Source organism: Castor canadensis, chromosome 16, assembly GCF_047511655.1.
Source record: "Castor canadensis chromosome 16, mCasCan1.hap1v2, whole genome shotgun sequence".
Lineage (NCBI taxonomy): Eukaryota > Metazoa > Chordata > Mammalia > Rodentia > Castoridae > Castor > Castor canadensis.
This window is the reverse complement of record NC_133401.1, coordinates 9,826,444-9,854,074: the sequence shown is the minus strand read 5'-3', so window position 1 is coordinate 9,854,074 and position 27,631 is coordinate 9,826,444. Positions and strand designations below refer to the sequence as shown.

Genomic DNA, 27,631 nt, shown 5'->3' with positions numbered 1-27,631 from the left:
CTGTATAGCCCAGGCTGGCCTAGAACTCTCCTGAATGCACCTCCCAAGTGCCAAGATTACAGCCATGCTCACTGCTCCCCTCCACATTAGGCTATTTGTAACTTCTATGCCTGCTATGTGTACATTCCCGGGTGCTCAGGTGAGGGTGAGGGTGTCCCTACTGGGGACACTGCCTTACACTAAGCTTCCATCCATTTCTCATTTAAGCTGGCTTAGGTGACTTTCTATTACTTGCAATCAAATGAATTCTAACCTTACCTAAGCCATCAAAAAGGAATTTTGATTGACAACTCTAACATTTCCTCCGAAGAGATTCCCATCCTGACAACACTCATGCCAGGCCAGGGGACCATGAACCAGACAGCAGTTTACCGTGTATGTCCTTAGAGAGACCCTCTCACTGACTCCCACCCAGGCCCTAGAGGCTGCCGCTGTCCTGCTGATGGGGGGAGGGGTGTGATGGGCAGGGGTGGCCCCTAGAGTAGAAGGGCACAGGCTGGTCATTGCAGAAAACTATGCTCAGTGAGGGAATCTGTTTAGAACCGGCGCTGGCTTCTGAGACACAAGTGAAAGGGCAAAATCCGGGTTGCCAGGGCCTTTGCTCCACGTGGCTGGGCTCAGGCCCGGCCCGGAGTCCCAGCTGGGCCACTCGTGACCAGCGGAGGGTGCGGGACGGGATTGCTGTGAATAGAAGAGGCGGTGGAGACAGGAGCGGATTTGGGGTGGGGTGGGGGCTGGGACAGCCGGGTAGGGGCTCTGGGGAGACTGCAGGCGCTCGGGGAGGCGCCAAAGGGCCGGGGTCTCTGATCTGATCACCGCGCCACGTGGGGAAAAGGAAGGACTCCGGGAACCCGGGCCCCGCCCGCGGCTAAGCGCTCCCGGTGCCCCCGCACCGGCGCCCCCCCCCACCGCCCTCGTCCCGCGATCGCGCGCCGCTCCCCCCCTCCCGTCCTGAGATCCCGCGCCGCCCCCCTTCCTCCCCGCGTCCCGGGATCGCGCGCCGCCGCCCCCCGCCCCAGCCCCGGGATCGCGCGCCGCCGCCCCCTGCCCCGGCCCCGGGATCGCGCGCTGCCCCCCACCTCCCCGCGTCCCGGGATCGCGCGCCTCCCCCCACCTCCCCGCGTCCCGGGATCGCGCCCTCCCACAGCGTCCCGAGATCGCGCGCCGCCTCCCCCACCCGGGACTTGGCGCCGCCTCCCCCACCCCGAGCCCCGGGATCGCGCGCCGCCCCCCCTTCCTCCCCGCGCCCAGGACCCGGCACCGCCCTCCACACCAGCCGCCGCCCAGGGAGAGGTCCGGCTACCACAGTTCCAGCCCCGGAGCTCCTGGGCCAGGCGGATCCTGGGGGCCAGGCGGATCCTGGGGACCTTCCGAACCGCGACCAGATCTCAGTCCGCCGCCGCCTCCGCGCAGGCCACCAGGTGAGCGCCGGGACGGGGAGGGAGCCTGGTGGGACCCGAGGGTCCGGTCCTCACTCACCCACCCATGGGGATGGGGGAATCTTCGACGTGGGCTCTGCCCCAAAAGAGGGTCCCTGCGGGTCCTCTTCCCAGGTCCTCCTCCATGCAAGGCTCCTTTAAACCCAGAGTTGTGCAAACGCGCCTTAGAAAACCCCAAACAGGCACTGGAAGGGCGACCGCGAGGCCACCCGAGTCCCAAGTGTCCCCAGGCCAACACGTGCTGCTCGCGGCCCCTGCCAGGCCCCTTCGCAAAACCATTGCATCCCAAGTCGCACCGGGCCTTGTCTGGATTTAGCAACTCCGGGACAGGGTGTGTGCCGCGATGGCCGCGCCTCTCCATTTAAACCTTGTTCTTCTAAGTCACTTGTGCAAAGTTCAGGAATGTTTTCCAGAGCTCTACAGTGCCTGCCTTCAAGTTCAGACAGCTCTACTTGGAAAGACTTGAGACACTGCGAATGTCGTAAAAATAAATGTTTTAAACATCTCAGGAATGTAGATTAAGTGACAACTAGACACGTAGAGGGACAGAGCTTGCATGGAAAACGACAGCTGCCCACCCCTCTAGGCAATTAATTAAAGTGATGTGTAATTAGCTTACTTTTCAGAAATGGATACAGTAATTTGTGAGCGCAGGGTGCATCGTGATTTTTTTTTTTCCGGTGTTGGGGTTTAAACTCAGGGTCTTCACCAGCCCTCTTTTTGTGATGGGTTTTTTGAAGATAGGGTCTTGTGAACTATTTGCCCTGGCTGGCTTCAAAATGTGATCTTCCTGATCTCTGCCTCCTGAGTAACTAGGATTACAGGTGTGAGCCACCGGTGCTCAGCTGACTTTCAAATTATAGAAATGAACCTGCCTTTGCTTTTTTTTTTTTCTGTGATTAAAATATAATATAACCTCTTAGGCAGGCAGGCATGGTGGTACACATGTGTGTAATCCCAGCAGTTGGGAGGCTAAGGCAAGAGGAGGAAGAATTCCAAGCCAGCCTGGGTTATATAGTTGAGATCCTGTCAGAAAAAAAAATTGTTTTTTAATTTTTTGGTGGGTCTGGGGTTTAAACTCAGAGTTTCACCTTTGCAAAGCAGGCACTTTACCACTTGAGCCACACCTCCAGTCCATTTTGTTCTGGTTATTTTGGAGATGGGGTCTTGCAAACTATTTGCCCAGGCTGGCCTCAAACCACGATCCTCCCTATCTCATCCTCCCAAGTAGTTAGGATTGCAGGTGTGAGCCATCAGCGCCGGGCTCTGTGGTAGGTTTTTGAACTGGACATTTTTTTTCATTTTTCAAGTTCATGGAATGGCTTCAAAGGTGCCCTCCTAGCTTTTACCTTGTTTAGCCCTCTCTCCTACATGCAGGCCTCCTGTCTGGGCTTCTGTGCTGTGTGATTGACAGGTGGCGGCATATGTGGACAGCAGGTAATCATAGTAACACCCCCACAAGTCACAGCATGTGCGAAGGGCCAGGCCCTGGGAGCATTTGATTTTCCCACAAACAGGACAGGCAAACATGAGGAGTGACAGTTATTTCAGATCCATAATCTCTGATGCAGACCTCCTGGAGTCTGACGCATCTAGGATTCAAGTTTTCTTTCTTTTTTTTTTTTTTTTTTTTTTTTGCCAGCATTTGGTGTTATCACTATTTTTTTTTTCATTTTTCTTTTATTATTCATATGTGCATACAAGGCTTGGTTCATTTCTCCCCCCTGCCCCCACCCCCTCCCTTACCACCCACTCCACCCCCTCCCGCTCCCCCCCTCAATACCCAGCAGAAACTATTTTGCCCTTATCTCTAATTTTGTTGTAGAGAGAGTATAAGCAATAATAGGAAGGAACAAGGGTTTTTGCTGGTTGAGATAAGGATAGCTATACAGGGCATTGACTCACATTGATTTCCTGTGCGTGGGTGTTACCTTCTAGGTTAATTCTTTTTGATCTAACCTTTTCTCTAGTTCCTGGTCCCCTTTTCCTATTGGCCTCAGTTGCTTTAAGGTATCTGCTTTAGTTTCTCTGCGTTGAGGCCAACAAACGCTAGCTAGTTTTTTAGGTGTCTTACCTATCCTCACCCCTCCCTTGTGTGCTCTCGCTTTTATCATGTGCTCATAGTCCAATCCCATTGTTGTGTTTGCCCTTGATCTAATGTCCACATATGAGGGAGAACATACGATTTTTGGTCTTTTGAGCCAGGCTAACCTCACTCAGAATGATGTTCTCCAATTCCATCCATTTACCAGCGAATGATAACATTTCGTTCTTCTTCATGGCTGCATAAAATTCCATTGTGTATAGATACCACATTTTCTTAATCCATTCGTCAGTGGTGGGGCATCTTGGCTGTTTCCATAACTTGGCTATTGTGAATAGTGCCGCAATAAACATGGATGTGCAGGTGCCTCTGGAGTAACAGTCTTTTGGGTATATCCCCAAGAGTGGTATTGCTGGATCAAATGGTAGATCGATGTCCAGCTTTTTAAGTAGCCTCCAAATTTTTTTCCGGAGTGGTTGTACTAGTCTACATTCCCACCAACAGTGTAAGAGGGTTCCTTTTTCCCCGCATCCTCGCCAACACCTGTTGTTGGTGGTGTTGCTGATGATGGCTCAACTTTTCTTTCTTTTTGTTTTGGTGGAACTGGGGTTTGAACTCAGGGCTCCACACTTGCAAAGCTGGCACTCTGCTGCTTGAGCCACACCTCCGTTCATTTTGCTCTGTTAATTTTGAGATAGGGTCTCGAAAACTGTTTCCCTTGGCTGGCTTTGAACCATGATCCTCCTTATCTCAGTCTCCTGAGTAGCTAGGATTACAGGAGTCAGCCACCAACGCCCAGCCCTCTGTGTTTTCCTCGGTGTCTGGCACAAAGAAAGCACTCTAAAAATGTGAATTCTTATTATTTGACAAAAATTCAATTAGACCATTTCTTTCTCTGGCTTACATCCTTGTGGTATTCAATGATATATGATTTTTCTTTTTTCTTTTCTTCATTTTTTTTTTTTGGCATTGCTAGGGTTTGAATTCAGGGCCTTCACCTTGAGCCACTCCACCAGCCCTTTTCTGTGAAGGGTTTTTTCAAGATAGGGTCTTGTAAACTATTTGCCTGGGCTGGTTTTGAATTGCAGTCCTCCTGATCTCTGCCTCCTGAGTAGCTAGGATTAAAGACACGGTCACCAGCGCCCAGCTCGTATGATTTTTCTTAACTGCACCATATAGCAGCCATACAGAAGAGTTCATGAAATATATGTGTACAATTTTACACATAATTGTAACACAAATACCCTTAGAACTAGCATCCAGTCAAGGATAAGGTCATTGCCAGGCCAAAGCTTCCCTATTTGCTCCCCAGTGACCTGGCATCCTTACTTAGAATGATTACTGCAATTACTCTGTTTTTGTTTTGTTTTGTTTTGTTGGTGGTGCTAGGGTTTGAACTCAGGGCCTCACTCTTGCTGGGCAGGTATTCTATCACTTGAGCCACTCCACCAGCCCTTTTTTTGTGATGGGCATTTTCGAGATAGGGTCTCTCGAATTATTTGCCAGGGCTGGATTCAAACCTTGATCTTCCTATTCTCTGCCTCCTGGGTAGCTAGGATTACAGGCGTGAGCCACTGGTGCCCGGCTCTGTTCATTTCAGGGTGTGTGTGTGTGAGTGTGTGTGTGCTTCTGGGGAATCAAACCCAGATCCTCATGTATGTTCAGAATTAATGGTGTTACCCACCACTGATGGTTCACTCCTGGTAATCCTAGCTACTTGGAGGTTGAGATCAGAAGAGTTGAGACGATTTGTTTTTTTCTTTGTTGTTGTTTTGTTTGTTTTTGGTGGCACTGGGGTTTGAACTCAGGGCTTCATGCTTGCTAGGCTGGCGCTCTACCACTTGAACCACTCTGCCAGCCCCAAATTGTGACAGTTCAGAGAAGGAAAGCTAAAGTGTTGACATTGCCTCTCCACTGACTATAGCTGAAAGGGACAGGAGGACATCAAGTGGGGAAAATGGGGGACAGGAGGATAGCTGATAAGTACTGGGTGCTTCCGGGTTGGCTGGCGCTGAGTGGATGCCATGGTCCCTGGCCATCCAGCTGTCTGGAGCCTGAGACAGGATTTCAAAATACACTCAGGAATGTGGAGTCACTTTATTTGTTGTTGGTGGTGGTGGTTTGGCTGTAGCTGTTCAGTGATTAACTTTCCTTATCTCTCTTCCCTTCTGTCTTCTATCCTCCAGGTCTTGCAATTTAATTCAGGGCCTTTTGATTACATTTAGGACATTTCACAATTTGTTCTTTTATCACTCCTGGCTTTATTTATTTATCTATTTATTTATCAGCAGCACTGGGTTTTGAACTCAGAGCCTCCCACCTGCTTGACAGGAGTTCTACCACTTGAGTCACTTATCCTGCCCTCACTTAAAAGGGAGAGAAGGGTTTCCTGTTAGTAACTCATCCGATCATCTCCGGATTTGTTTTTCTTTTCTTCTTTTTATAGTACCCTGTTTTTCCTTTGCTTAAAATATCTTCTCAAATCTAAGAGTACTCAAGACCAGCTGCATACTTTACAGGACCCAATGCAAAATTAAAATATGAGCTCGACGCTGGTGGCTCATGCCTGTAATCCCAGCTACTCAGGAGGCAGAGATCAGGAGGCTTGAAGTTTGAAGCCAGCCTAGGCAAATAGTTTTTGAGACCCTATCTCAAAAAACTGTTCACAAAAAAAGGGCTGGTGGAGTGGCTCAAGGTGTAGGTCCTGAGTTCAAATCCCAGTACCACAAAAAAAAAAAAAAAGATTAAGAATTTCAAGTTGGCAGGCAGTAGAGTGCTTGCCTAGCATGTAAAAGGCCCTTGTTTCCATCCCCATCCTCCTCCCCCTCGCCCCAGAAAATTCAAGATGGCAACAGCAGAGCATGGGGCCCATGAGAGCAGCCCAGAGCGTGACATTCTTATCCCTTTCATTCTTTTGGTCCCCCTGAATTGTCTCAGTTTCCTTTGGGGTCAGTTCACTTTTGTCCCCCTTGCTTCATGTCTTGCACTCCAGCTGCTCTGGTGAAAACATCTGGAGCCCTGCTGACCCATGGTACTTTCATTAAATTCTTCTGTTTTTTCTTTTTTGTGGCAGTGGGATTTGAACTCGAGATCTTATGCTTGCAAAGCAGGCGCTCTACTGCTTGAGCCACACCTCCTGCATTGCACTTTCAAACCAGAGGCTGGGCAACCATCTCTGGGATTTTCTTTCAGTGGGACTGGGGTTTGACTGCAGAACTTCATGCTTGCAAAGCAGGCTCTACCACTTGAGCGACACCTCCAGTGTGACTACTTTCCCAGCCTGGCCTAGAACCCTGATCCTCCTGATCTCAGCCTCTCAGTTTGTGTTGTGTTGTGTGTGGCTCTGAGCTGTTGTAGAGTCATTTTCTCCCCACCTGCCTCTTGCTCAAGTTCACCGATGACTGAGAACACTGTTGTGTGGGTGCCCTTGTTTGTGTGAGCATGGAGTCTCCATCCTGCAGGGACCTCATTTCCAGGTGCTCAGCACAAGGCATGGGGCCGGGACCCACAGGGTCGTGTTTCTCCTATGGGGGTGTCGAGCATGAGGGAGGTACGAGATAGGACCCAGAGCCAACTGGCAGAGTTTTAAAAATGGAGTCGCCCTGCCCTTGCTCTGCCCTCTCACCCCAGCCTGCATTCCCCTGGCCCTGGCTCTGGGGGGAGATCCTTAACACACTTTTGCCTCCATCTTGATTTTTGTCCCTCCCCTACACTGCTGTCTGTTTTCCATCTTTCAGAATTGATATTCTTCCTTTGTTGTGCTTTTTAATATCTTGCTGTAGATAGGGTATCTTTTTTTCCCTCCTTCCTTCCTTCTTTCCTTCCACCCTTCCTTCTTGCCTTCCTTTTCTTTCTTTTTTTTCCCTTGAGACAGAGTCTCACTATGGAGCCCAAGGTGGCCTAAAATTCACAATCCTCCTGCCTTAGCCTCCTGACTGCCTGTGTGTGGGGATTATAGGTGTGATGTGTGCACCACCATACCTCACTCAAGGGGGTGCTTAATAAAAGACTGGGGATGTAGCTGAGTGGGAGGGTGCTGCCTAGCACACTCAAGGCCCTGGGTTGGTTTTGTTTTTGTTTTTGTTTTTTCCAGTACTGGGGTTTGACCTCAGGGCCTCATGCTTGTTAGGCACACGCTCTACCACTTGAGCTGCCCCACCAACAAGGCCCTAGTTTTGATTGTAGCACAACACATACATCTATTTGCAGGCTCTTATACTGGCCGACAGACAGCCCAATTCAATAGCTCAGTTTGTCCTCTTGGAGGAGAAGCCATGCCAAATCTCTGAACACATAAATAATTCAAAGAGCAGCAGGGCACCAGTGGCTCATGCTGTAATCCTAGCTACTCGGGACGTAGAGATCAGGACGATGACAATTTGAGGCCAGTCTGGGCAACTAGTTCTCGAGACACTATTTCCAAAAAAACCATCACAAAAAAAGGGCTGGTGAAGTGGCTCAAGTGATAAAGTGCCTGCCTGGCAAGAGCAAGACCCCAAGTTCAAACCCCAGTACCAACAAAATAATAATAAAAATAATAATTCAAAGAGCAGAGACTCTTAATCATGACTTCTTGATAATTTTTGTACAACTATTTGCTGAAGGTTAGAAACAACACCGACACTATAGTTCAAGAGTAACAGTTGAACACTTACCTGGCAGGAGAGATATCATGATCACGAAGGTGGTTTTCCCCAGCAGGGTGGATCCATTGCACTCTGGATGTGCTGTCCCCTGTGATTTCCCCAAATGTGGGGACCTCAACTGCATAATTTGTGGTGGTGGGGGACTGCGTTCCCACTCTACCTGTAAAAAAAAGTAAGAATTGAGCAGGGCATGGTGGTACAAACTTGTAATCCCAGCCCTTGGGAGACTGAGGTAGAAGGATTGGGAGTTTGAGGCCAGGCTGAGCTAAGTAGCAAGACCCTGTCTCAAAAACAAAAAAAACAAAAACAAGGAAACCAGCCAGGTGTCAGTGGCTCACAGCTGTAATCCTAGCTACTTGGGAGGCAGAGATCAAGAGGATTGAGGTTCAAAGCCAGCCTGGGCAAATAGTTCTTGAGACCCTATCTCAAAAAAACCCATCACAAAAATAGGGCTGGTGGAGTGGCTCCAGGTGAAGGTCCTGAGTTCAAACACCTGTACTACAAAAAACAAAACAAACAAAAAACAAGGAACACATTCTGTGTAAAATCATTAAAAGCCGGGCAAGCCTCACCCTGGCACCTGTGCTTCTCTTGCCCTGCTTTTGGGAATGGAAATGAGCCGTTGTGCTGGAAAATGGTGGGCACTCTCCTTCCTGTAAAGCTAAGTAAACAGTTGCCCTTGACCCAAGACTTCCACTCCGAAGTTTTTACTCTTCAGAAATGCAAACATGGGTCCACACAGACAGTTGTACTGGAACCACCGTAGCAGTTTTATTCATAATAGACTTAAACTGGAAACAACCCAGGTGACCATCATGGTGAGGGGATAAACGCATGTGACTTAACTGTTCCGTGGAGTACTACTCAGTTATTAAAAAGGAATGAACTACTGATGGAGACACCCTGCGATGTGGATGAATGACACAGACTTCATACTGAAGGAAGGAAGCAAGAGACAGGAGGCACACATGGGTCAGAGTCCAAGGGGAGACTGGGACACAGATCATTTGAATTGAGAATATTTAACATACGGAATTATTAACTGTAACGGGGGTTAGAGTACAGGGATTGGCGACTAAGAAATAAAGACAGCACAAAAAATACAGAAATAACAGATGACCCTGTCGAGAGAGAGAGAGAGAGAGAGAGAGAGAGAGAGAGAGAGAGAGAGAGAGAGAGAGAGAGAGAGAGAGAGAGAGAGAGAGGGAGGGAGAGAGAGAGGGAGAGAGGGAGAGAGAGGGAGAGGGAGGGAGATGGATGCCTCGGGGCTGAGACCTACTCCTTGCGCACCTGTGATGGAATCTGCCAGAAATCTGCCCTCTTTGGAGGCCAGGGAAGTGTCACAGTTGTGCAGGGGCTGGGGGCTGACATTCACTGCAGGAGGCAGTGGCAGCTGGTGCGGCCCGGGCCCGCCCCTCCCGCGAAGCCACGCCCCTTGCAGCTAAGCCAAGTGCGGACCTCCGCCTCCTCCGGCGCCTCTCCAGCGCCCTCTACCGAAACCACGTCGCATCGTGGCCAGCAGCGAAGAAAAAAGATTTAAAGGGCCAAGCTCCAGTTTCCTGGTTTGGAACAACCAAGCAGTAAATTGATGATGACTGGTACAACTCTGTGATTCCATTTCCATGGGTCTCTAGAAAAGCTTTAAATTTAGAGCCGGCGTCGGGGTTCACGTTTGTAATCGCAGCACTCGGGAGGCTGAGGCATAGAGGATCGTGAGCTATAGGACAACTGGGCTACATAAACCCTGTCTTTTTAATTTTTTTTTCATTTTTCTTTTATTATTCATATGTGCATACAAGGCTTGGTTCATTTCTCCCCCCTGCCCCCACCCCCTCCCTTACCACCCTGTCTTTTTATTTTTTAAAAAGTTGAGTTTACTGTGGCAGAAAGCAGATTGGTGGCTGCCTTGCGACGGCAGTGGGGATCTGAACAGGAAGGGACAAACATTTTGGACTGATGGAAATGAAATGTTCCACACCTTTTTTTTTTTTCTTGGTAGTAGTGGGGTTTGAACTCAGAACCTCACACTTGCTAGGCAGGTGCTCTACCGCTTGAGCCACTCCGCTAGCCCTTTTTTTTGTGTTGGGTGTTTTCTTTCTTTCTTTCTTTTTGGCAGCACTGGTATTTGAACTCAGGACCTTCCACTTGCTAGGCAGGCGCTCTTACTGCTTAAGCCACTCCACCAGCGCCATGTGTTGGGTTCTTTGAGATAGGGTTTTGCAAACTATTTGCCCAGGCTGGCTTCGAACCGTGATCCTCCTGATCTCTGCCTCCCGAGTAGCTAGGATTATGGGTTTGTGCTACCTGGGCTGGCTTGGTCCACATCTTGAGTGTGGTAATGGTTACACAGTTACACACAGCTGTGAAAACTCAAACTGTGCACATTTTATTGGATGTAAAATATACATGAGTAAAGCCAATTTTTTTTGAGTGGTGCCCATTCTGGAAAACATAGAGGCTCATGTGAAAAGATAAACACATCTGTGTGCTTACACATCCAGCAGGAATGAACCCCAAACCCACCACTGAGACAACCCAGCTTTCACGGCTGTGATTCAGCTCTCTCCCCCAAGTGTTGGGGTGTCGTTGAGAGTGCTCTTTGGCACTGACTTGATTGCCTCCTTCTCCCTGAGAGGTTGAGTTTGACACAAATGCCCAGGGTCACTGGCTGAGTTTGGGGGGCTATGAGGTATGCTGTGCCCACTCCTTCTCTCCCTCCCCACAGCAACTCCACAGAGAAAACTCACTTTGGCTTCATTTGTTCATGTGACCAAATCTTCATCTCAAAGGCCCAAACTTACTAGTTAGGCTAAGTGTCAGTCCATCAGTACTCACAGCAATCCTGTAAGGCACAAGGCAAGAAAACTGAGGATCAGCCAGGTGCCAGTGGCTCATGCCTGTAATCCTAGCTACTCGGGGCAGAGATCAGGAGCATCGCAGTTTAAACACAGCCCTGGCCAAATAGTTCCAGAGACCCTATCTCAGAAAAAAAAAAATCACAAAAAATGGCTGGGGGCATGGCTTAAGTGGTAGAGCACCTGCCTAGCAAGTGTGAGGCCATGAGTTCAAACCCTAGTACTGCCAAAAAAAAAAAAAGAAAGAAAGAAAAGAAAACTGAGGATCATGTCTGTAATCCCAGCTACTCCAGAGGCTGAGATCGAGAGGATCAGAATTCAAGGCCAGCCCCAGCAAAAAGTTCGAGAGACCCTCATCTCAACCAATGTCTGGGCAAGGTGGTGTGCACCTGTCCTCCCGGTATAGCAGAAAGCACAAATGAGAGGATCGTGGTCCCGGCTGGCCTGGGCATAACATGAGACCTGATCTCAAAACTCACCAATGCAATGAAGACAGAGAATGTGGTTCAAGTGGTAGAGCATCCGTCCAGCAAGCACAAGGCCCTGAGTTCAAACCCCGGCACTGCAAAAAGAAAGAACATAGACAAAGAAAAAACAATAAGTTTACTCTGGCAAAAAGTATACTCTGAGCTGGCCATAGTGATGAAATCAAGAGGCAAAGGTAAGAAGGTTTCAAGTTCCAGGTCAGCCTGGAAAACTTAGCAAAATCCTGTATCAAAATAAAAAATTATAAAGGGCTGGGGTGTAGCTCAGTGGTAGAGCACTTGCCTAGCATTTGTGGGTTCCAGCCCCAGCACCACACACACAAAAAATGTATACTTTGAACAAACAAACCTACTAACAAACAGAATGGTATTTTCCTTGAGTCACTATAAAGAGTGACTTACGCTGGTCATGGTGGCTCACATCTGTAATCCTAGCTAGTGTGGAGGCAGACATTGAGAAGATTGAGCTTCCACACAAGCCTGGGCAAACAGTTCTTGAGACTTCATCTCAACTAATAAAACTAGGGCATGGTGGTATGCATCTGTAATCTCAGCTTTACAGGAGGCATAGATAGGGAGATTGATATCCAGGCTTACCCTGAAGTAAAGCCAGACCTTATATGATAAATACCTAAAGCAAAAAGGACTGGTGTGGCTCAAGTGGTAGAGTACCTGCCTAGCAATTGCAAGGTCCTGAGTTCAAATTCCAGTACTGGGGGGGAAAAGTGACTTTTTTTTTTTGTATAAGGCAACCCTGGATTTTGGTATCCGTTGGGTATGTGGGACCAGTCCCCAAGGGGTTTCAAGAGAACTTTGTGGTGAACAACAAGAGAACTTAGCGTTACAGTTTCAAACTCAGCAAAGGTCTGTGTGTTTAGAAAGCATTTTTTGGTCAAATATTTTCCATTCATGGTTTGTTGAATTTGACCACATGAAACCTGTGGATACAGAGGTGAACTCTATGTTCATTTAAGAAATGTGGTGCTGAGTTGTTGACCACAATCTAAGTTGTGAAACTTTTGGGTTCTAGATTTTTTTTTTCAGTACTGGGGTTTGAACTCAGGGCCTCACGCTTGCTAGGCAGGTGGTCTTACCACTTGAGCCACTCCACCAGCCCTTTTCTTGCGATTTTTTTTTTTTTTTTCGAGATAGGGTCTTGTGAGCTATTTGCCTAGGCTGGCTTCGAACCTTGATCCTCCTGATCTCTACCTCCTGAGTAGCTAAGATTACAGGCATGAACCACCGGTGTCTGGCTGCAAGTGCTTTTCTTAAATGCTTTACAAATATCATCTCATCTCATCCTTGAAGCAATCCTAAGAAGTGGGCACCGTGAATATGCCCATTTCCAGAAGAGAAAATGAGGCACAAAGAGATTCAGTGACTTGCCTTAGACATGTAGCCAGCAAGGAACGTAGGTGGGACTTGGACCAGGCAGGCTGAGTGGAAAAGCCCTGAGCTTTTCTCTCTAGAAAGTTCTGCCTAAGAGAAGATGGTGGGGTGAGTTTCTTACTGGGCCTTGAGCTAACTAGTCAGTCAAGTTTTTTCGATTTTTTTTTTTAATCCTTTATTTGTGGGAGAGTGCTGGGGTGTGGCTCAGGTGGTAAAGTGTTTGCCTAACAGGCACAAGGCCCTGAGTTCAAATCCTAGTATCATTAAAAAAAAGCAACACAAGGGGATTCTATTTGGACTGGAGACATGGTTCAGGTAGTAGAGCTCTTGCCTAGAAACTCAAAGCCGAGTTCAAGCCCCAGTACTGGCAAAAATAAACACAATTCAGGAAGTTATTTTTTTTGGCTGTACTAGGGATCAAACTAGGGCCTCATGTATGCTATGAAAAACTCTTGGGTCCAAGTAGATAGCCAATGCAAAGGCCCTGAGGTGTGGAGCCCAACGTGGCTATGAACGTACAAGGCCCAAACTCCTCAGATTCCATATGCCAGGTCCCGCCACCTGCCCCTAACTGCCAAATAAAGAGGCAGAGAAAGATTTATTACGTGGATCAGGACACGCCATGGGAGGAGGCAGAGCAAGCACTCAGCCCGTCTTTAACCATCTTTAGTGTACAGACATGAGATATAGGCTTAAGTAGACAAAAGAGCTGGGGCAGGGGACAAAGGTACGCAAAGTTATACAGTCACAGTCACAGAGTGGTCTGGTTGACCATGATCTCACTCCAAGGGTTCCCAGATGGGTTCCAGAGAAGATGTTATCGCTGGCATCACTTAAGGGGAGTCATCTGATTCTCATGAGATGATTCCTCCCGCTCCAGGGTGCAGCCTCATCATTATAGGTAATTGTCCTCATTTGGAGGGGTGGTCTGTCCTGCAAGTCTCCACTGTTCCTTGTGTGAAGTTTCAGTCCCTTGTCAGAGATGTTATCAGTCCTGTCATTCCTGGAGCCCAAGGGGATCGTAAAGTGACTGCAGAGAGAATGGTTTAGAACAAAGACATACAAAATGGAGGCAGGGAGGCCAAGCTTCTCCTTCTTTTAGTTAATTCTGGGCCCAACTAAGGAGTCAGTGCTTTTCAGCAAAAGCAGTTTGAGCGCCTCTTAAAAGCTAGGGCAGAGTGAGTGAGTGAGATGAGACCAGAGAGAGGACAGTGTCCGATGGTTTGGGGCCCTGTGAGTGAGACGGAGCTAGGGATGGTTCTGAGCAGCGCAGGACCTGACTCAGGTGTGAACCCAGCCTGACTGCTCGTGAGGAACCGACCACAGAGGAAAGAGGCCTGGAGCAGGGAGGCTGTGATGGCACAGGCTTGGGTGGTGCGACCAGACAGCGGGCTGATAGAGAAGGGAGGAGGTTCGTAGATCCATCTCTGAGTTTATGAGATCAGAGAGAGGAGGGAGGACCAGCTAAGGAGACTGGCAAGGAGCTGCCAGGGAGAAGACAGGACTGGGGTGGGGTGGGGTGACCATCAGATGCTGGTGACCAGTTCAAGACGGGAACCATTGGTTAGTTTCATGGCAGTCATGGCTTCCTTGGCATTTCAGTATAGGGGATGGGGAAGCAAAGCCTAATCAGAAAAAGTGTAAGAGAAAACAAGAGCCAGGCGTGGTGGCTCATGCCTCTAACCCAAAACACCCTACAGGCTGAGGTTGGAGGACTCCCAAGTTCAAGGCCAGCCTGGGTCACATAGCAAGTTCCAGGTTAGCCTGGGTTACATAGCTAAATCCTGTCAGAGAGAGAGAGAGAGATAGAGAGAGAAATGCAATGATCACCATTGCCAGGCAGCACTGGGACTGGGTCAAGTTCACGAATGAAGTGGATGGTATGGGCCAGTGGGGTTGTGCTGTTCTTCATCCACCTCAAGTCCTGTGGATGTAGACACTGTGGGGGGGGGCGGGGAAGAGGATGGGACAGAGCTGGATTTAACCATCATGTGTGGGAGGAAATAAAAAAGTGCGTGCAAAGAATTTTCTTTTCTTTCTCTTTTTTTTTTTTTTTTTTTGCAGTACTGGGGTTTGAACTCACACCTCGAGCAACTCTGCCAAACCCTTCATGTGAGTTTTTTTTCAAGTTAGGGTCTTGAGGACTATTTTCCCGGGGTGGCTTTGAACCTCGATCCTCCTGATCTCTGCTTCCTCAGTAGCTAGGATTACAGGCGTGAGCCACCAGCGCAAAGAATGTTTTTAATGACTGGCCATGGAATTTAAGCTAGCAAAGGAAGCAATGAAGACAGGAGGTGGGAGCAGTGAAAATGAGGCAGGGACAAAGGATAGAACAAAAAACCACAATCCCTTGTGAAAGATGGAGGGCAAAGGTGTGAAATTGAGGTTCGGAAGAAGAGACTAGATCTAGGTGTGATTGCTACCTAACTGGAGTGGCTGGGGGGGGGTCTTTAATAGTGTGGAGGCCTCTACACCTGGCCCTTAGGTACCAAGTTTGCGAAGTTGTTGCAAAACAAGAATTTTAGACACATTAAGGTAGAGACCAAGAAAGTTTATTAGTAAAACAGAACAAAGAAAAGCTAGTACACAACCCAGACATGGATGCAGGCACTTAATGTAGCAAGAAGTGCATTGAAGCCGGGCGCTGGTGGCCACGTCTGTAATCCCGGCAACTCAGGAGGCAGAGATCAGGAGGATCGAGGTTTGAAGCCAGCCTGGGCAAGTAGTTCGTAAGACCCTATCTCGGGGGAGAAAAAAACAAAAAAAAACAACACAAAAAGGGGTTGGTGGAGTGGCTCAAGGCCCTGAGTTCAAACACCAGTACTGCAAAAAAAAAGTGCGTTGAGTGTGCTAGCACCGTGCACCGGTGGCTCACACCTAGAATCCTGGCTACTTGGGAGGCTAGGATAGGGAGGATCCAGGTTCAAGGCCAGCCTGGGCAAATAGTTCTTGAGACCCCCCCATCTCCAAAATAACCAGAGCAGCTGAGTGCTCGTGGCTCACACCTGTAATCCAGGCTACTCAAGAGGCAGAGTTCAGGAGGATCGCTGTTCCAAGACAACCCAGGCAAACAGTTCTCGAGACCCTATCTTGAAAAACCCATCACAGAAAAGGGTTGGCGGAGTGGCTCAAAGTGTAGGCCCTGAGTTCAAACTCCAGTACCACCAAAATAATAATAATAATCAATAACCAAGACAAAATGGGCTGGAGGTGTGGCCCAAGCGGTAGGGCACCTGCTGAGTTCAAAAGAGAGAGCGCGGGAAAGAGAGAGATGAGTGCTCAGGCCTTTAATCAAACTTTTCGTTAATATGTTGATTTCTGATTCCTGGCTGCTGTTTCCCGGGCCTCATTTTCCCTGATCTATCCAGCCTCGGGACCAGGAGAGGGAGGAGTTATGGGGGGGACAAGGTGAGGTCAGGGAAGTGAATCCACCTAAGGATTATGGAGGGGGAAGGGTCAGCAGAGGACTTAGAAGGCGGGCAGTGAGCCGTGTACTCCGATGACTTGAAGTCTGCAGATGGGGGTTTGGGGAGGGAGGAGGCAGAATGGTCTGGAAGCAGCTTCCAGGAACAAAGACACCTACTCGCTTGGAATGAGCGTAAAAGGAGAGCAAGAAAATGCCAGAAGTTCAAAGAAACAGGAAATAGGTTTTTGATCGCTCATGAATTCCAAGACCCAAGGGGGAAGGGGCAGAGATGGTTTCCCTTGTGGATCTTGTGTGCTTCTGGTCATACAAAAGTGCTCAGCCTGACATCTGCGTGCCACGTGGAAGCTGAGGTTAACGGTTCCGATGAGGTCAGGATCAGACCACGGAAGGAAGGAACTTTTGCCGGATTTGAATCGGTTCACTGTTCCCACCAGGCGGCGGGAACCGGGTGTGTGGCCTCCGCGATCACGGCAGCCCCTCCGATCGCCCAAGAGCCTGATGACTTTTGGGGGGCGCGGTGGGGACCTAACCTGCGGACCCCTCTCGATCTGCAGGGCTCCGGCGGCGGCGGCGGGAGATGGGCGCCCGGCCCTCGCGGCGGCGGCTGCGGGTGGACCCGCCGGTGGCCCTTGACGCGCTGCCCCCCGAACTGCTGGTGCAGGTGCTGAGCCACGTGCCGCCGCGCGCGCTCGTGACGCGCTGCCGCCTGGTGTGCCGCGCCTGGCGCGACGTGGTGGACGGGCCCACCGTGTGGCTGCTGCAACTGGCCCGCGACCGCAGCGCCGAGGGACGCGCGTTCTACGCCTTGGCCCAGCGCTGCCCGCCAGAGGGCGAGGACGAGGAGGAGTTCCCGCTCTGCGCCCTAGCGCGCTACTGTCTGCGCGCGCCGCTGGGCCGCAACCTTATCTTCAACTCCTGCGGAGAGCGTGGGTTCCGGGGGCGGGGCCACAGAACGAGGGGGCGGGGCCAAGGGAATGCGAAGGACCTGTGGAATGCGAACCCGCAAGGCTGAGTGGGTGGGCGGGGTCTAAATGGGTGGGGCTAGGGTAAACTGTTGGCAGAGCCTAAGAGAAATGTAACCAATGGACGAAACAGTTGGAGCCAAAGGGCGGGACCGACAGTCGTGAAGCAGGGACGGTTGTTTCCGTGGGCGTGGCTTCGGGGGAGGAACCGGGAGCAGGGTGGGTGAAGCCGATTGGATGTTGGCGGTGGGCGGAGCTTGCATAGAAGAGCACCGGGCCTTACCAGTAGTTTGAGAGACAGAGAAGAGGGGCGGGACCAAGGGAGGATCAAATGGGGCTGATGAGAAAACTGAATGGACGGACGGGTTGAGTGACATGGGCGTGGCGCTAGGGACACAGGATGCTGGGAGGCGGGATTACACGGAAGATGCCAGGGGAGGATCTGGTGGGCGGGGTAAAAATGGGGGGGCTTTGCTGGGTGAGCTGGCGGGCTCCTGTCTTATTTTCAACCCTGCTGTATTTTCAGAGGGCTTCAGAGGCTGGGAGGTGGAGCACGGCGGGAATGGCTGGGCCGTGGAAAAGAATCTGACACTGGTGCCAGGGGCTCCTTCCCAGACCTGTTTTGTGACTTCTTTCGAGTGAGTCCCTGTCCTTTCCCCCTCCTCCCCATGCCTGGGACAAGGATCTGAAGAGGGAGAGGGACGCTACTGCACCCTCTGCATCCCTACCTTCGCCCTCTCCTTGCCTCCTTTCTTCATTCCTTCATTCAACAAATATTTATTGAAGCCCTTCCAGTCAGTTTTATATGCCAGAAATACAAGGAAAGATGGGCAGCCTGGTGCTTTTTCATTTGCATTTGGATGTAGAGTGAAGGCAGACATTAAACATAAGCAGTCAAATTAAAACAATAAGTATGTTACTGGAGTTACTGTATGCTGGACACTACATATAACTTTGGGGGTCTTGACACAGGGTTTTGCTATGTAGCCCAGGCTGTCCTCAAACTCTCCATCCTCCTACCTCAACATCTGGAATGCTGGGATTTCAGGTGTGTACCACTATGTAGGTCCTTTATTTTTAATTTAATTTTTGTGATGCTAGGGATCAAACTCAGGGCCTCACAAATGCTACGCAAGCACTGTACCACGGGGTCATATCTTCAGCACTGTAATCCTTTTAAGTCTGGCAACAGCCTATTCTTGTCCCCCTTTATAATAGGAAACTGAACCACAGAGAATAATAACTAGGACCGAGTAAATGGTGGAGTCGAAATTTAGTTTATTTTTTGGTGGGACTGGGGTCTGAACTCAGGGCTTCATTCTTACAAAGCAGGCGATCTATTGCTTGAGCCACATGTTCAGTCCATTTTGCTCTGGTTATTTTTAGAGATGGGGTCTCTGGAACTATTTGCCCAGCCTGGCCTTGAACCACGATTCTCCCTTATCTCAGCCTCACAAGTAGCTAGGGTTACAGGCTTGAGCCACCCGCACCAGGCTATGGAGCCAGGATTTGAACCTGGATAATCTGGTCCCAGAGCTTTTGTTTCTGACGAATGCTATGAAGACACCAAAACTATTTGATTAGTTGACTCTCTTTTCTCCTCTTGCCCCTATTCATTCTTGTTCCCTCCTCCCATAGGCAGCACTCTCCGGTGACATTATCCATCTTTCTAGCAGTTGCCAGTTCACTGTTGGTGGCGGTAATATCTCATTGCTGTCTGCATTTTTCATTTAATAATAGTTAAGCACCTCTTCATGTGCTTGTTAGTTTTTGGAATTATCTTTTTTTGTAAATGACCTGTTAGCATTTTCCATTAGCACTGATGCTTATTTCTGGTTGGCATGCAGGAATTCCTTCTACAGTCTACATGTCCTTGTCTATCCTGGGAATTGCAGAAATCACCCATTCTGCTATCTGTATTAACTGTGTCTTTGATGTTCTTTTATTTTCACGTGATCAAACCTCCCCCTCCCTTCAGCTTTAGAATTTGTATTCCTGGGCTGGGGGGGTAGCTCATTGGTAGAGCTCTTGCCTGGCATGTGTGAGACCCCAACACCACATACACACACACGCACACACACACGCACAGAGTTGTATTCTTGAAATGTGGAAAATTTTTTTTTAAATCCTCCCCTATCCCTAGATCCTAACAATAGTGTCTTATATACTCTGTTTTAGTAACCTCATAGTTTCCTCCTCACATGTAATTCTTTAGTCTAACTTTGGAGGTGCTGTTACACAGGATCCACTCCCTGGCCCCCATATACTAAGCCTGTTTTTCCAGGACTTTCTACTGAAGAATCTGGTCCCCATGGGATGGCACTGCTGCCTCTGTCATTTATGAAGTTCCCATGCATAGTCAGGTCTGTTCCTCACACACTTCATCTCCACTGATCAATTTATCCGTGCTTTCACCAACACTACACCCTGTTACGGTGGCACATTCAAATTAGGGAAGGAAGCAGCTAGTGAATCATGAGGATAGGGAAGGCTGTAAGGAGAGGCTCTTTTGGCTCTTTTTTTTTTTTTTTGCCTTTTGGTACTGGGGATTGAATTTCAGCCATGCCCCCAGTCCTCTTTGAGGAACCCAAGAGGATTAATACTTAGATTTTACTCTCTCTCTCCCCGCTCCCTCCCTCCCTCTCACTTCCTCCCTCCTTCCGTTCCTCTCTCCAACCCTCCTTGCTGGAGCCTCTTACTGGCCCCCAAACGGGAAGCAGAGAATTGAGGTCATGCACTTTGCCTTGAGCACCCCACTCCCTGCACTTTAGGAGGTGCCAGAAGTCCCTGCTTGGAGGTCTTTGTGTCTGCTCACTTTCTGGTCCCCACAAACAGTAGGGGTCAGCATGGCGGTCAGCCTCTTGGAGGCAGAGCAGGATGGAGGATGGAGGTGCACGGTTAAGCCTACATCCTCCTGTCCAGAGGAACAAATCCTGAAAAGCAAATCCTGAGTTAAGCAGGGTGATCAGGAGAGTCTTCCTGGAGGAGGTGATTTCTGGCTGTGCTTTGAAGATGGGGACTGTGTGCATCTCCCCTCCCAGATGGTGCTTCAAGAGGCAGCTTGTGGACCTGGTGATGGAGGGGGTATGGCAGGAGCTGCTGGACAGCGCCCAGATTGAGATTTGCGTGGCTGACTGGTGAGTGGAGAGTGGCAGCTTGCCTTGGAGCCACAGGGATGGTGGCAGCCGCAGGCTGAGCAGCAGTGTCTCAGTTCTGCCTCCCCAGCCCCATAGGGTCAAGCTGGTATGGGTACATTTTGTGGTTAGGAGTTCCTGGTTGCACAGACCGGGAGAGGCAGAGCCTTGGTGAGCCCAGAGCCCCCGCCCCCCACTCCTCCCCACCCTCATCCCAGCAGGCCCTAGGATGTCCACATGGGGCCACTGACTGTCATGATGTCCCCATCACCCAACTCAGTGCTGATCCTAAAGGCTCACGGATGCTCAAGGCCTCGGAAGGGTCACGGGTCACCATACCCTGAGAACTGACGCTGGGAGGGCACACAGCTGGGGTGGGGGCACTGGTTGACCTCATAGCCTAGGATGAGCTCACGCCAGCTCCCTCCTTCCAGAGCCCGCTGGCGCCTCTGCAAAGCATTCGGTCTCCCCTTTTGGCTCAGACCCCTCCCCTGGGCGTGACCCATGGCCCCGCCTCCTAACCAAACCGTCCAATGGTGCCCAGTCTCCTTCCCAGGCTTGGCTCCGCCTCTGGACCATGCCCCTCCCCCAGGCGTGGCTCCACGCTAGAGCACCTGCCCCCAATCCAACCACCCAATGCCGCTGAGGCTCCTCCCCCAGCTTGGCCCCACCCCCAGGGTGTCCAGACCCCACCAAACACGTGTTTGCCCTCAGTCTCCCTCCTCTCAACCCAGAGCGCTGGCTGGGTGGCAGGGGCATGGAGGCTCACTGCCACCCGGCAGGTGGGGCGCCCGAGAGAACTGCGGCTGCATCTACCGGCTTCGTGTGCGCCTCCTGGACGTGTACGAAAACGAAGTGGTCAAGTTCTCGGCGTCACCCAACCCTGTCCTTCAGTGGACCGAGAGGAGCTGCCGACAGGTGGGTCTGGACCGCCTCCCCGCCCACCCCTGGCCCGCTCCAGTTGCTGAGTTTCTGCCCTCCGCTCTCATGGCAGGACATCTGTAGTAATTATCCAGCACTTGCTTCGTTATGTCCCAGACCGCATTCTGAGAGATTTACAGATTCGTTCTTTTTACTGGCACAACAGCATAGTTGTTCGACAAACATTTTTTGGTCACCTACTGTGTGCCGGGCACTGCTAAAGGTGCTGGAATGCCTTGGCGAACCAAAGTCCTTGTTCTGTCTCCATCCTGGAATTGGGGAAACAGAGGCAGAGGGAGGGTAAGTGGCCTAAAGTCACACTAAGGTTTACAGGGCCTGATCCAAGCCAGGCTGGCTCCCAAATCTGTGTCGTAATCAATATACTTCAGAGATTAAAGTAAACTTTTAGGTGCCCACTTGCATTCACTCTTGCCCTTTCTACCAAAAATACAGACACAGCATTCAAAAGTTCCACCAAAAAACGAGTCACATAATGGGCCAGGCATGGTAGTACATAACTGTAATCCAAGCAACTCAGGAGATGGAGGTAGGAGAGGACCTCAAAGGGAACCCTCTTGTTTTGGGGTAGCAGGATCATAGGATGAGGGTGGTCCAGGCAAAAGTATGAGACCCTCTCTATCTGAAAAACAAACTAAAGCAAAAAGGGTTGGGCCATGGCCCAAGTTGTAGAGCACCTGCCTAGCAAGTGCCAAACCGCAGGACCAACAACAACAACAAAAAAAACAATGCAGTACCGACAGAAAAAAAAACAAACAAAAAAAACCAAGACTCACATTGTAACTACATTGTCTTGGCCACCTGTTCTATAGCCATAGAAAGGGAATGAGGGTCAGAGGGTATAGCTCAGTGGTAAAGCACTTAGCATGCAAGAGGCCCCAGATAAAGAAAGCCAAAGTCCTCCTGTGGCCCACAAGCCCCCATGTGGTCTGACTCCATCTTCTACTTCTCCCCTTTGCTGTAGGCACACTCCCATCCCAGGGCCTTTGCACTGGCTGTTCACACTGTCTAGACACCATTCCTCCAGAGCCCCTCCTCTTCTTCCTCAAATGTCACCTCCACCAGGGCTTGGCCTGCTTGCTTGCTTTACTCACACACGCCTGCCTCCTGGCAGAATGCTCTCTGCCCTCCCCTCACTGTAAGCAGTGGCCCCCACCAGAAGGACATGGGCTTTCTGGTGCTGCCCCCACTGCACAACCCCAGCACCCAGCAGGTGGCGTGAGTGACAGGAGTCCACAGGCTCTCCCCTCTCCCGTCCTCTGCAGGTCTCCCACGTGTTCACCAACTTCGGCAGAGGCATCCGCTATGTGTCTTTTGAGCAGTACGGGAGAGACATGCGCTCCTGGGTGGGGCACTACGGAGCCCTGGTGACCCACTCCAGTGTCAGGGTCAGGATCCGGCTGTCCTAGCCCATCAGCCTGACCCGCCCTCCGGGATGCACTGCCACCTGCGGAAATTGTCAAATCCACCTGTGGCTCTGCAGCCCAGAGTCTGAGGATAACGCGTGGAACCTTGCTGCTGCTTTGGCATGGTGGCCCTCGTGCTTTGTGACAAGCCAGGGACCCAGCCAGTTGGTTTATAGCTTCCTCCACTCCCCAGGCGAGGGGTGTCATAATATGACCCAGGCGTTTCCTTGGTTCCTGGGCTTGGAATCATTCGGGGCAAGAATCAGGCCAACTGAGCATGGTGGTATATGCCTGTAGTCCCAGAACTCAGGAAGCAGAGGCAGGAGGATTGCGAGTTCAAGGCCAGACCCTGACAAAAAAGAAAGGAGGGATGGAAAACGAAAAGGCCAAACCCACAGGGAGACAGTGACTCTGGAGCATGTTTTTAGGGTTGATAGGTGGGGGATGGCAGGGAGCAAAGATTATCTGGGGGGTTCTGACCTTGAGACCAACAGGGGCCTCAAAAGAACCTCTGTTGTTTTGGGGAGTTACTAGGATTCAGCTGAGGGTCCTGTACCTGGCCCCATCTGGGTAATGTCTGCCCGCCTTGCCCATGGTGCCTCCCCTTTGGTCAGGCTGGAGCTGACTCCCATCAGAATTCCTCAGGGAGGCCCCGTCCCCCCAACCTCCTGCTGGGTAATACTCTTCTCCTTTGCCCTGTATGCTGTCCTCTCCTACAGAGACCCCTGGAGCAAGATGGGCTGCTCTCCTGACCCCATCTTCTCTGCCCAGCTAGGCTTGGCCAAGCTACAGGCTCAATAAAATGGGTGCTAGATATGAGGCAGTGGGTGGCCTTTGTCTGTCATCAGTGCACTTGCCACCTGCAGACTCAATCATCAAAGACCTTGTGGTGTTTGCAACCATGAGACTCAGAAGGCTGTGTGTATGGAAGCGAGCTTCCCCAGCCCAGCGACAGCTGTGACACAGCAGAGGCTCCCAGGCCAGACTCTGGGGTCCTCCAGACTGCTCAGGCAGGTGCATGTTGTCCAGGCTCACAGTTCAATCGACCTGCACCAGCTCACCAGCCAGGAAGCAGAGAATGTAAGCCTTGGACCAGAGTGGCCTCTGGAGCCAATAACCTGAACACAACTCCTGCAACTGAAAATCCACGTGGCCATGCCTCTGTCACGGAGGCCAGCACTACCATGGGGGTCATACTCCAGGGAAGAAAACTGAGGCCCAAAGGGGAAAACACTACACCCAGTAGAGCCAGGTGTGTGAGCCTAATAGCAAAGAACAGAGCCGGGTATGGTGGTGCACACCTGTAATCCCAGCACTTGGGAGGCTGAGGCAGAAGATCTGGAGTTCAAGGCTAGCCTGGGCTACAGAGTGAAACCCTATCTCAAAAAACCCAAAGAAAACAAATTATGTCAAAGAACAGCCCGCAAGCATGAGGCAGGCACCCCACCTAGCACTAATAACCCCTTCCACGTCTAGGTTATAACTGCCATTTTCCAGGAGGCTGTGTTTTGGGGGGCCTTCCTGAGCCCGCTCCCCCCAACCTCCAAAGGGCCAGATCGCAGCCAAATTGACTTCAGAAGTCAAAACAGAGAGCGCCCCACACACACACCGAGCACATAGGCGGAGTACTTTAATCTTCACCAAACCAGACAGACCGGGCCAATGGAACTACTTTCTGTAAGAGAAACTGAGGCACAGCAAGAAGGCAAATGTGGCAGGGGGTAAGGGGATCTGTGTTTATTATTTCCCTCCCCAGCTGTGGGCTGAGCAGTGTCCTGTGGCAGCAAAGTGGTCCCTTCTGCCAACGGGAAACGCTGCGGCCAGGGGTGTGGTCGGCGGGCGCCTTTTGCGTCTTCACCCCCGACCCCCCAGACTAATGCCCCTCCTGACGACTAGGTGACCTGTCCCTGGAAGGCACGCTTCCGGCGAGGGTACCCGGCCCACCGCGCCCACGGTCACTTCTTCTTCTGCACGTGGCCGCAGTCGTACTTGCCGCGCACAACCTTGAGCTTGACGCCAGGCAGGTCCTGGGTGCGGCCGCCCTGCACCAGGACCACGTGGTGCTCCTGCAGCGTGTGGCCCTCGCCAGGGATGAAGCACACGGCCTCGCAGCCCGTGCTGAGGCGCACGCGGCAGCACTTGCGGTTGGCCGAGTTGGGCTTCTTGGGCTTGCGGGTGAACGTGCGCAGAACCACGCCCTTCAGCTGCGGCCGCCCTTCGGTGGGGCCGGGCCGCGGAAGTGGCCGCTTGGGGGGCCCCAGACGGTGCATCTGGTTCAGGGTAGCCATGGAGCGAGTGGCGCAGAGCTGGGGAACCAGGGCCAGGCCTGGAGGGACACATGGGAGGGAAGAAAGGGTCTGTTACCCTGGAGAACAGTTAACAGCATTTCCTACTTGGTTTTGGTGTTCCAGGGCGCATCTGTAAACGTCTAGGGCTGTAACAACTGCTCACATTCATTGAACCACCACTACTGTCAGGGCTCTGTTTCGAGCATTTTTACATAAACTAATTATATTCTGCAAATAAAGTACTAATTAGAATGCTGTTTCAGAAATCACGAAATTAAGGTTGAATGCAGTGAGGCGTGCCTGTAATCCCAGCTGCTCAGGAGGCAGGGGTAGGAAAATCACTAGCTCACAGGGCAAAAGCACAAGACCCTATCAAAAACACTATAGCAAAAATGACTGGGGATATGGCTCAAGTGGTAGAGCACCTGCCCAGCAAGCACAAGAACCTGAATTCAATCCCCAGTACCACCAAAACTAATGAAATGGAGCAGGAGTACTTTATTCATCCACCTCCACAGCAAGCCAGTGAGCTATTTCTGGAGATGTCAGACCCCCTCTTCAGTCCACATCCACCTGTAAGCACACATAGCTCAACTTTCAATCCTGGCAGAATCCACTGCTTTTCTCTCTCTGCTCTTCCCACCTTAGCCTGGTCCAGCCTGTCTACCTTGGCACTCTGCTCCTCCCGTGTCTCCCTGCCACCAGTCTGTTCCCAAACCTCCCTGGCATCCACAGGCCCCACCCAATCTGCCCTTACTTCCCTGATCTCAGCTCCACACGGGCCCCTGGTTCACGCTGCTCCAGCCCAGGCCCCAAAACCACCAACAGAGAGACCACTGTGGCTGGAGCTCCTGTGGTATAAGGAAAGGCAGTGGGAGGGGAGGGGAGGGAGATGTATTTTCAAAGCCAACAGGCCTGGTTCCCCAACTGGATGTAGGCTGTAACTGTGTTCCCTGGAACCAATGTTTACTGAGTACCTACAGTGTCTTGACCCCAGCAATGGTGCACATGAGTGATGGAGAGCACTGGGCCCTGCATGAGCTCTTGGACTCTGAGGTCAATGTAGCCATCTCCTACTCCTGTTGCCAGCACTGATGCTGTCAGCATCCCAACTTCCCGCTCCCCTCCTTATCCAGTGCAGGCTCTGGCCCTGTTGTTTCTTCTCATGTCAGCTCTCTGGTGACAGCAGGATCCTCAAAGGGAAGCAGCCACACTTAGTTAGAAGTGATGCTTAGTGGTGTGACCTTGAGGAAGACTCTTGCCTCTCAAGTGCCTGTATCCTCAGCTGCATCCGGGCACCATGATCACGTCTGCCTCCTTGGCACTTTGTGTGTAAGGTTACCATGTTCAGCTAGCCCTCGTTCCCCAGGCAGAGGGCAGGCCTGAATTGCCCATCCTGGGATCCTCGGTGATTGACAAACAGAAGGCGTAAGAAAGGTTTACAGAGCTGCACCCTAGGCGGCCCATAAGCACCCCACCCCTACTGGGAATTGAACCCAGGGCCTCAGGATTGCTGGGCAAGCTCTCTACCACTTCAGCCATGCCCCCAGCCCTTTTGATTGTTCTTTGTTCTTTTAAGAAGAGCTTTAAAACTTTGCCTTGAACTCAAACCTTGTCTTGAATTCAAGATCCTCCTACCTCTGATTCCCAAGTAACTGGGATGACAGGTGTGAAGCACCACCCCCGGCCCCACGAGAAGCATTTGATATCTGAAGAAAGAAAATAAAGCTCCCTTAAGGGACTGGCACATACTTGAAAAACATCATGTAAATGAATGACTAAACGACCTTGTTTGGATTTCTCATCAGGCGAGGTAGTCCATAAAGACTTGGTGAAGGAATAGCCTCCACGCCATACTTAACCAGGGAGCCGTGTTCTAAGAAGTACACTTTCTACGTCCATAAACTGAGACGGGCAGAATGTCACCTGTCATATAATCTTATAGGACCACCATCATACACACCGTCCTCAACCTCGTTATGTGGGGTATGACTGTGTGTGACCCAAACTATGTCAAATACAGTTATTTCCCACTTTTTGCCCTTGCAGTCCGAGCTCCGCCAAAGACGTAGCGCTTATCCACCCGATTTAAGTCCCCTAATTCCATCCGGGCTCTGGCGGAGGTACACAAGTCCAAGGGAGGAGAATGACACTCATCCAGACTGTCCCTTCAGCCCAAGCCCACTTACCACGACTTAAGGACGTGTTGAGGCTACGGAGAAGGCCACACCAGGACATCTCGCCGCCTGGTGCGTCCCTGTGTTAGGAGTAAGAGACTCAGAAAGAAGCAGGGGAAAGTGGCCGTGGTCGCAAATTGTTCCCGTCCCACTTTTGGTTGTTAAATCTAAGGAATTTCCTCTAAGGGTATAACCAACAAAAAATCCGTCCTCAAACTTAACCTCGCCGTGAGTGAGGAAGGAGAAACGGGAGAAGGCGAGAGCTGGGAGGCTTAGGGGATCGGTGGAATCCACCGACCTCACCGACCCTAGCAGGGTCTGCAGACATGCTGATTCCTGCCTCCAGCCCCTTCCGGGGATCTTCTGTGTAGGGATTGGCTGATTCTGCCTCTGCATCACTGAGGGGGCGGGACACAGACGACGATTGGGCAACGGCAGAG

The 27,631-nt window shown here is 50.9% G+C and overlaps 2 protein-coding genes, 1 long non-coding RNA gene and 1 other non-coding gene across 8 annotated transcripts in view; 2 read left to right on the top strand and 2 right to left on the bottom strand.

The window, feature by feature from the left end:
* LOC141418077 (uncharacterized) overlaps window positions 1–9,537 on the bottom strand; it is a 33,477-nt gene extending 23,940 nt beyond the window's left edge. For 2 of the 3 annotated variants that reach the window (XR_012442710.1, XR_012442709.1), the window contains exons 1-2: window positions 9,420–9,537; window positions 8,139–8,289 (exon numbers count right to left, since the gene is read on the bottom strand). This is a non-coding gene — a long non-coding RNA (uncharacterized lncRNA). Of the gene's footprint in view, window positions 1–1,419; window positions 2,466–8,138; window positions 8,290–9,419 lie in introns of those variants that run through there. The other variant, XR_012442708.1, reaches the window with a different exon arrangement.
* On the top strand, window positions 1,204–23,545 carry Fbxo17 (F-box protein 17). Of its 2 annotated transcripts, none has more exons than XM_074058098.1 (6): window positions 1,204–1,421; window positions 16,840–17,211; window positions 17,774–17,885; window positions 20,289–20,384; window positions 21,164–21,299; window positions 22,586–23,545. In XM_074058098.1, exons 2-6 carry the CDS (start codon window positions 16,863–16,865, stop codon window positions 22,727–22,729), a joined length of 837 nt encoding a protein of 278 aa, XP_073914199.1. In that variant the 5' UTR covers window positions 1,204–1,421; window positions 16,840–16,862; the 3' UTR covers window positions 22,730–23,545. The 2 variants fall into 2 exon arrangements, with proteins under 2 accessions (XP_073914199.1, XP_073914198.1); XM_074058097.1 differs by having other exon boundaries at window positions 21,096–21,299.
* LOC141418240 (U1 spliceosomal RNA) lies at window positions 8,131–8,293 on the top strand. Its single transcript, XR_012442930.1, has one exon. It is a non-coding gene; the product is annotated as a U1 spliceosomal RNA (small nuclear RNA).
* Window positions 23,546–24,337: 792 nt separating the features above from the next.
* Window positions 24,338–27,570, bottom strand: Mrps12 (mitochondrial ribosomal protein S12). 2 transcript variants are annotated; one of them, XM_074058099.1, is made up of 3 exons: window positions 27,204–27,570; window positions 26,653–26,723; window positions 24,338–25,052 (listed from the first exon to the last, which is right to left on the bottom strand). In XM_074058099.1, exons 2-3 carry the CDS (start codon window positions 26,714–26,716, stop codon window positions 24,682–24,684), a joined length of 435 nt encoding a protein of 144 aa, XP_073914200.1. In that variant the 5' UTR covers window positions 26,717–26,723; window positions 27,204–27,570; the 3' UTR covers window positions 24,338–24,681. The 2 variants fall into 2 exon arrangements, with proteins under 2 accessions (XP_073914200.1, XP_020034196.1); XM_020178607.2 differs by lacking the exon at window positions 26,653–26,723 and having other exon boundaries at window positions 27,204–27,569.
* Between the last annotated feature and the right edge of the window lie 61 nt (window positions 27,571–27,631).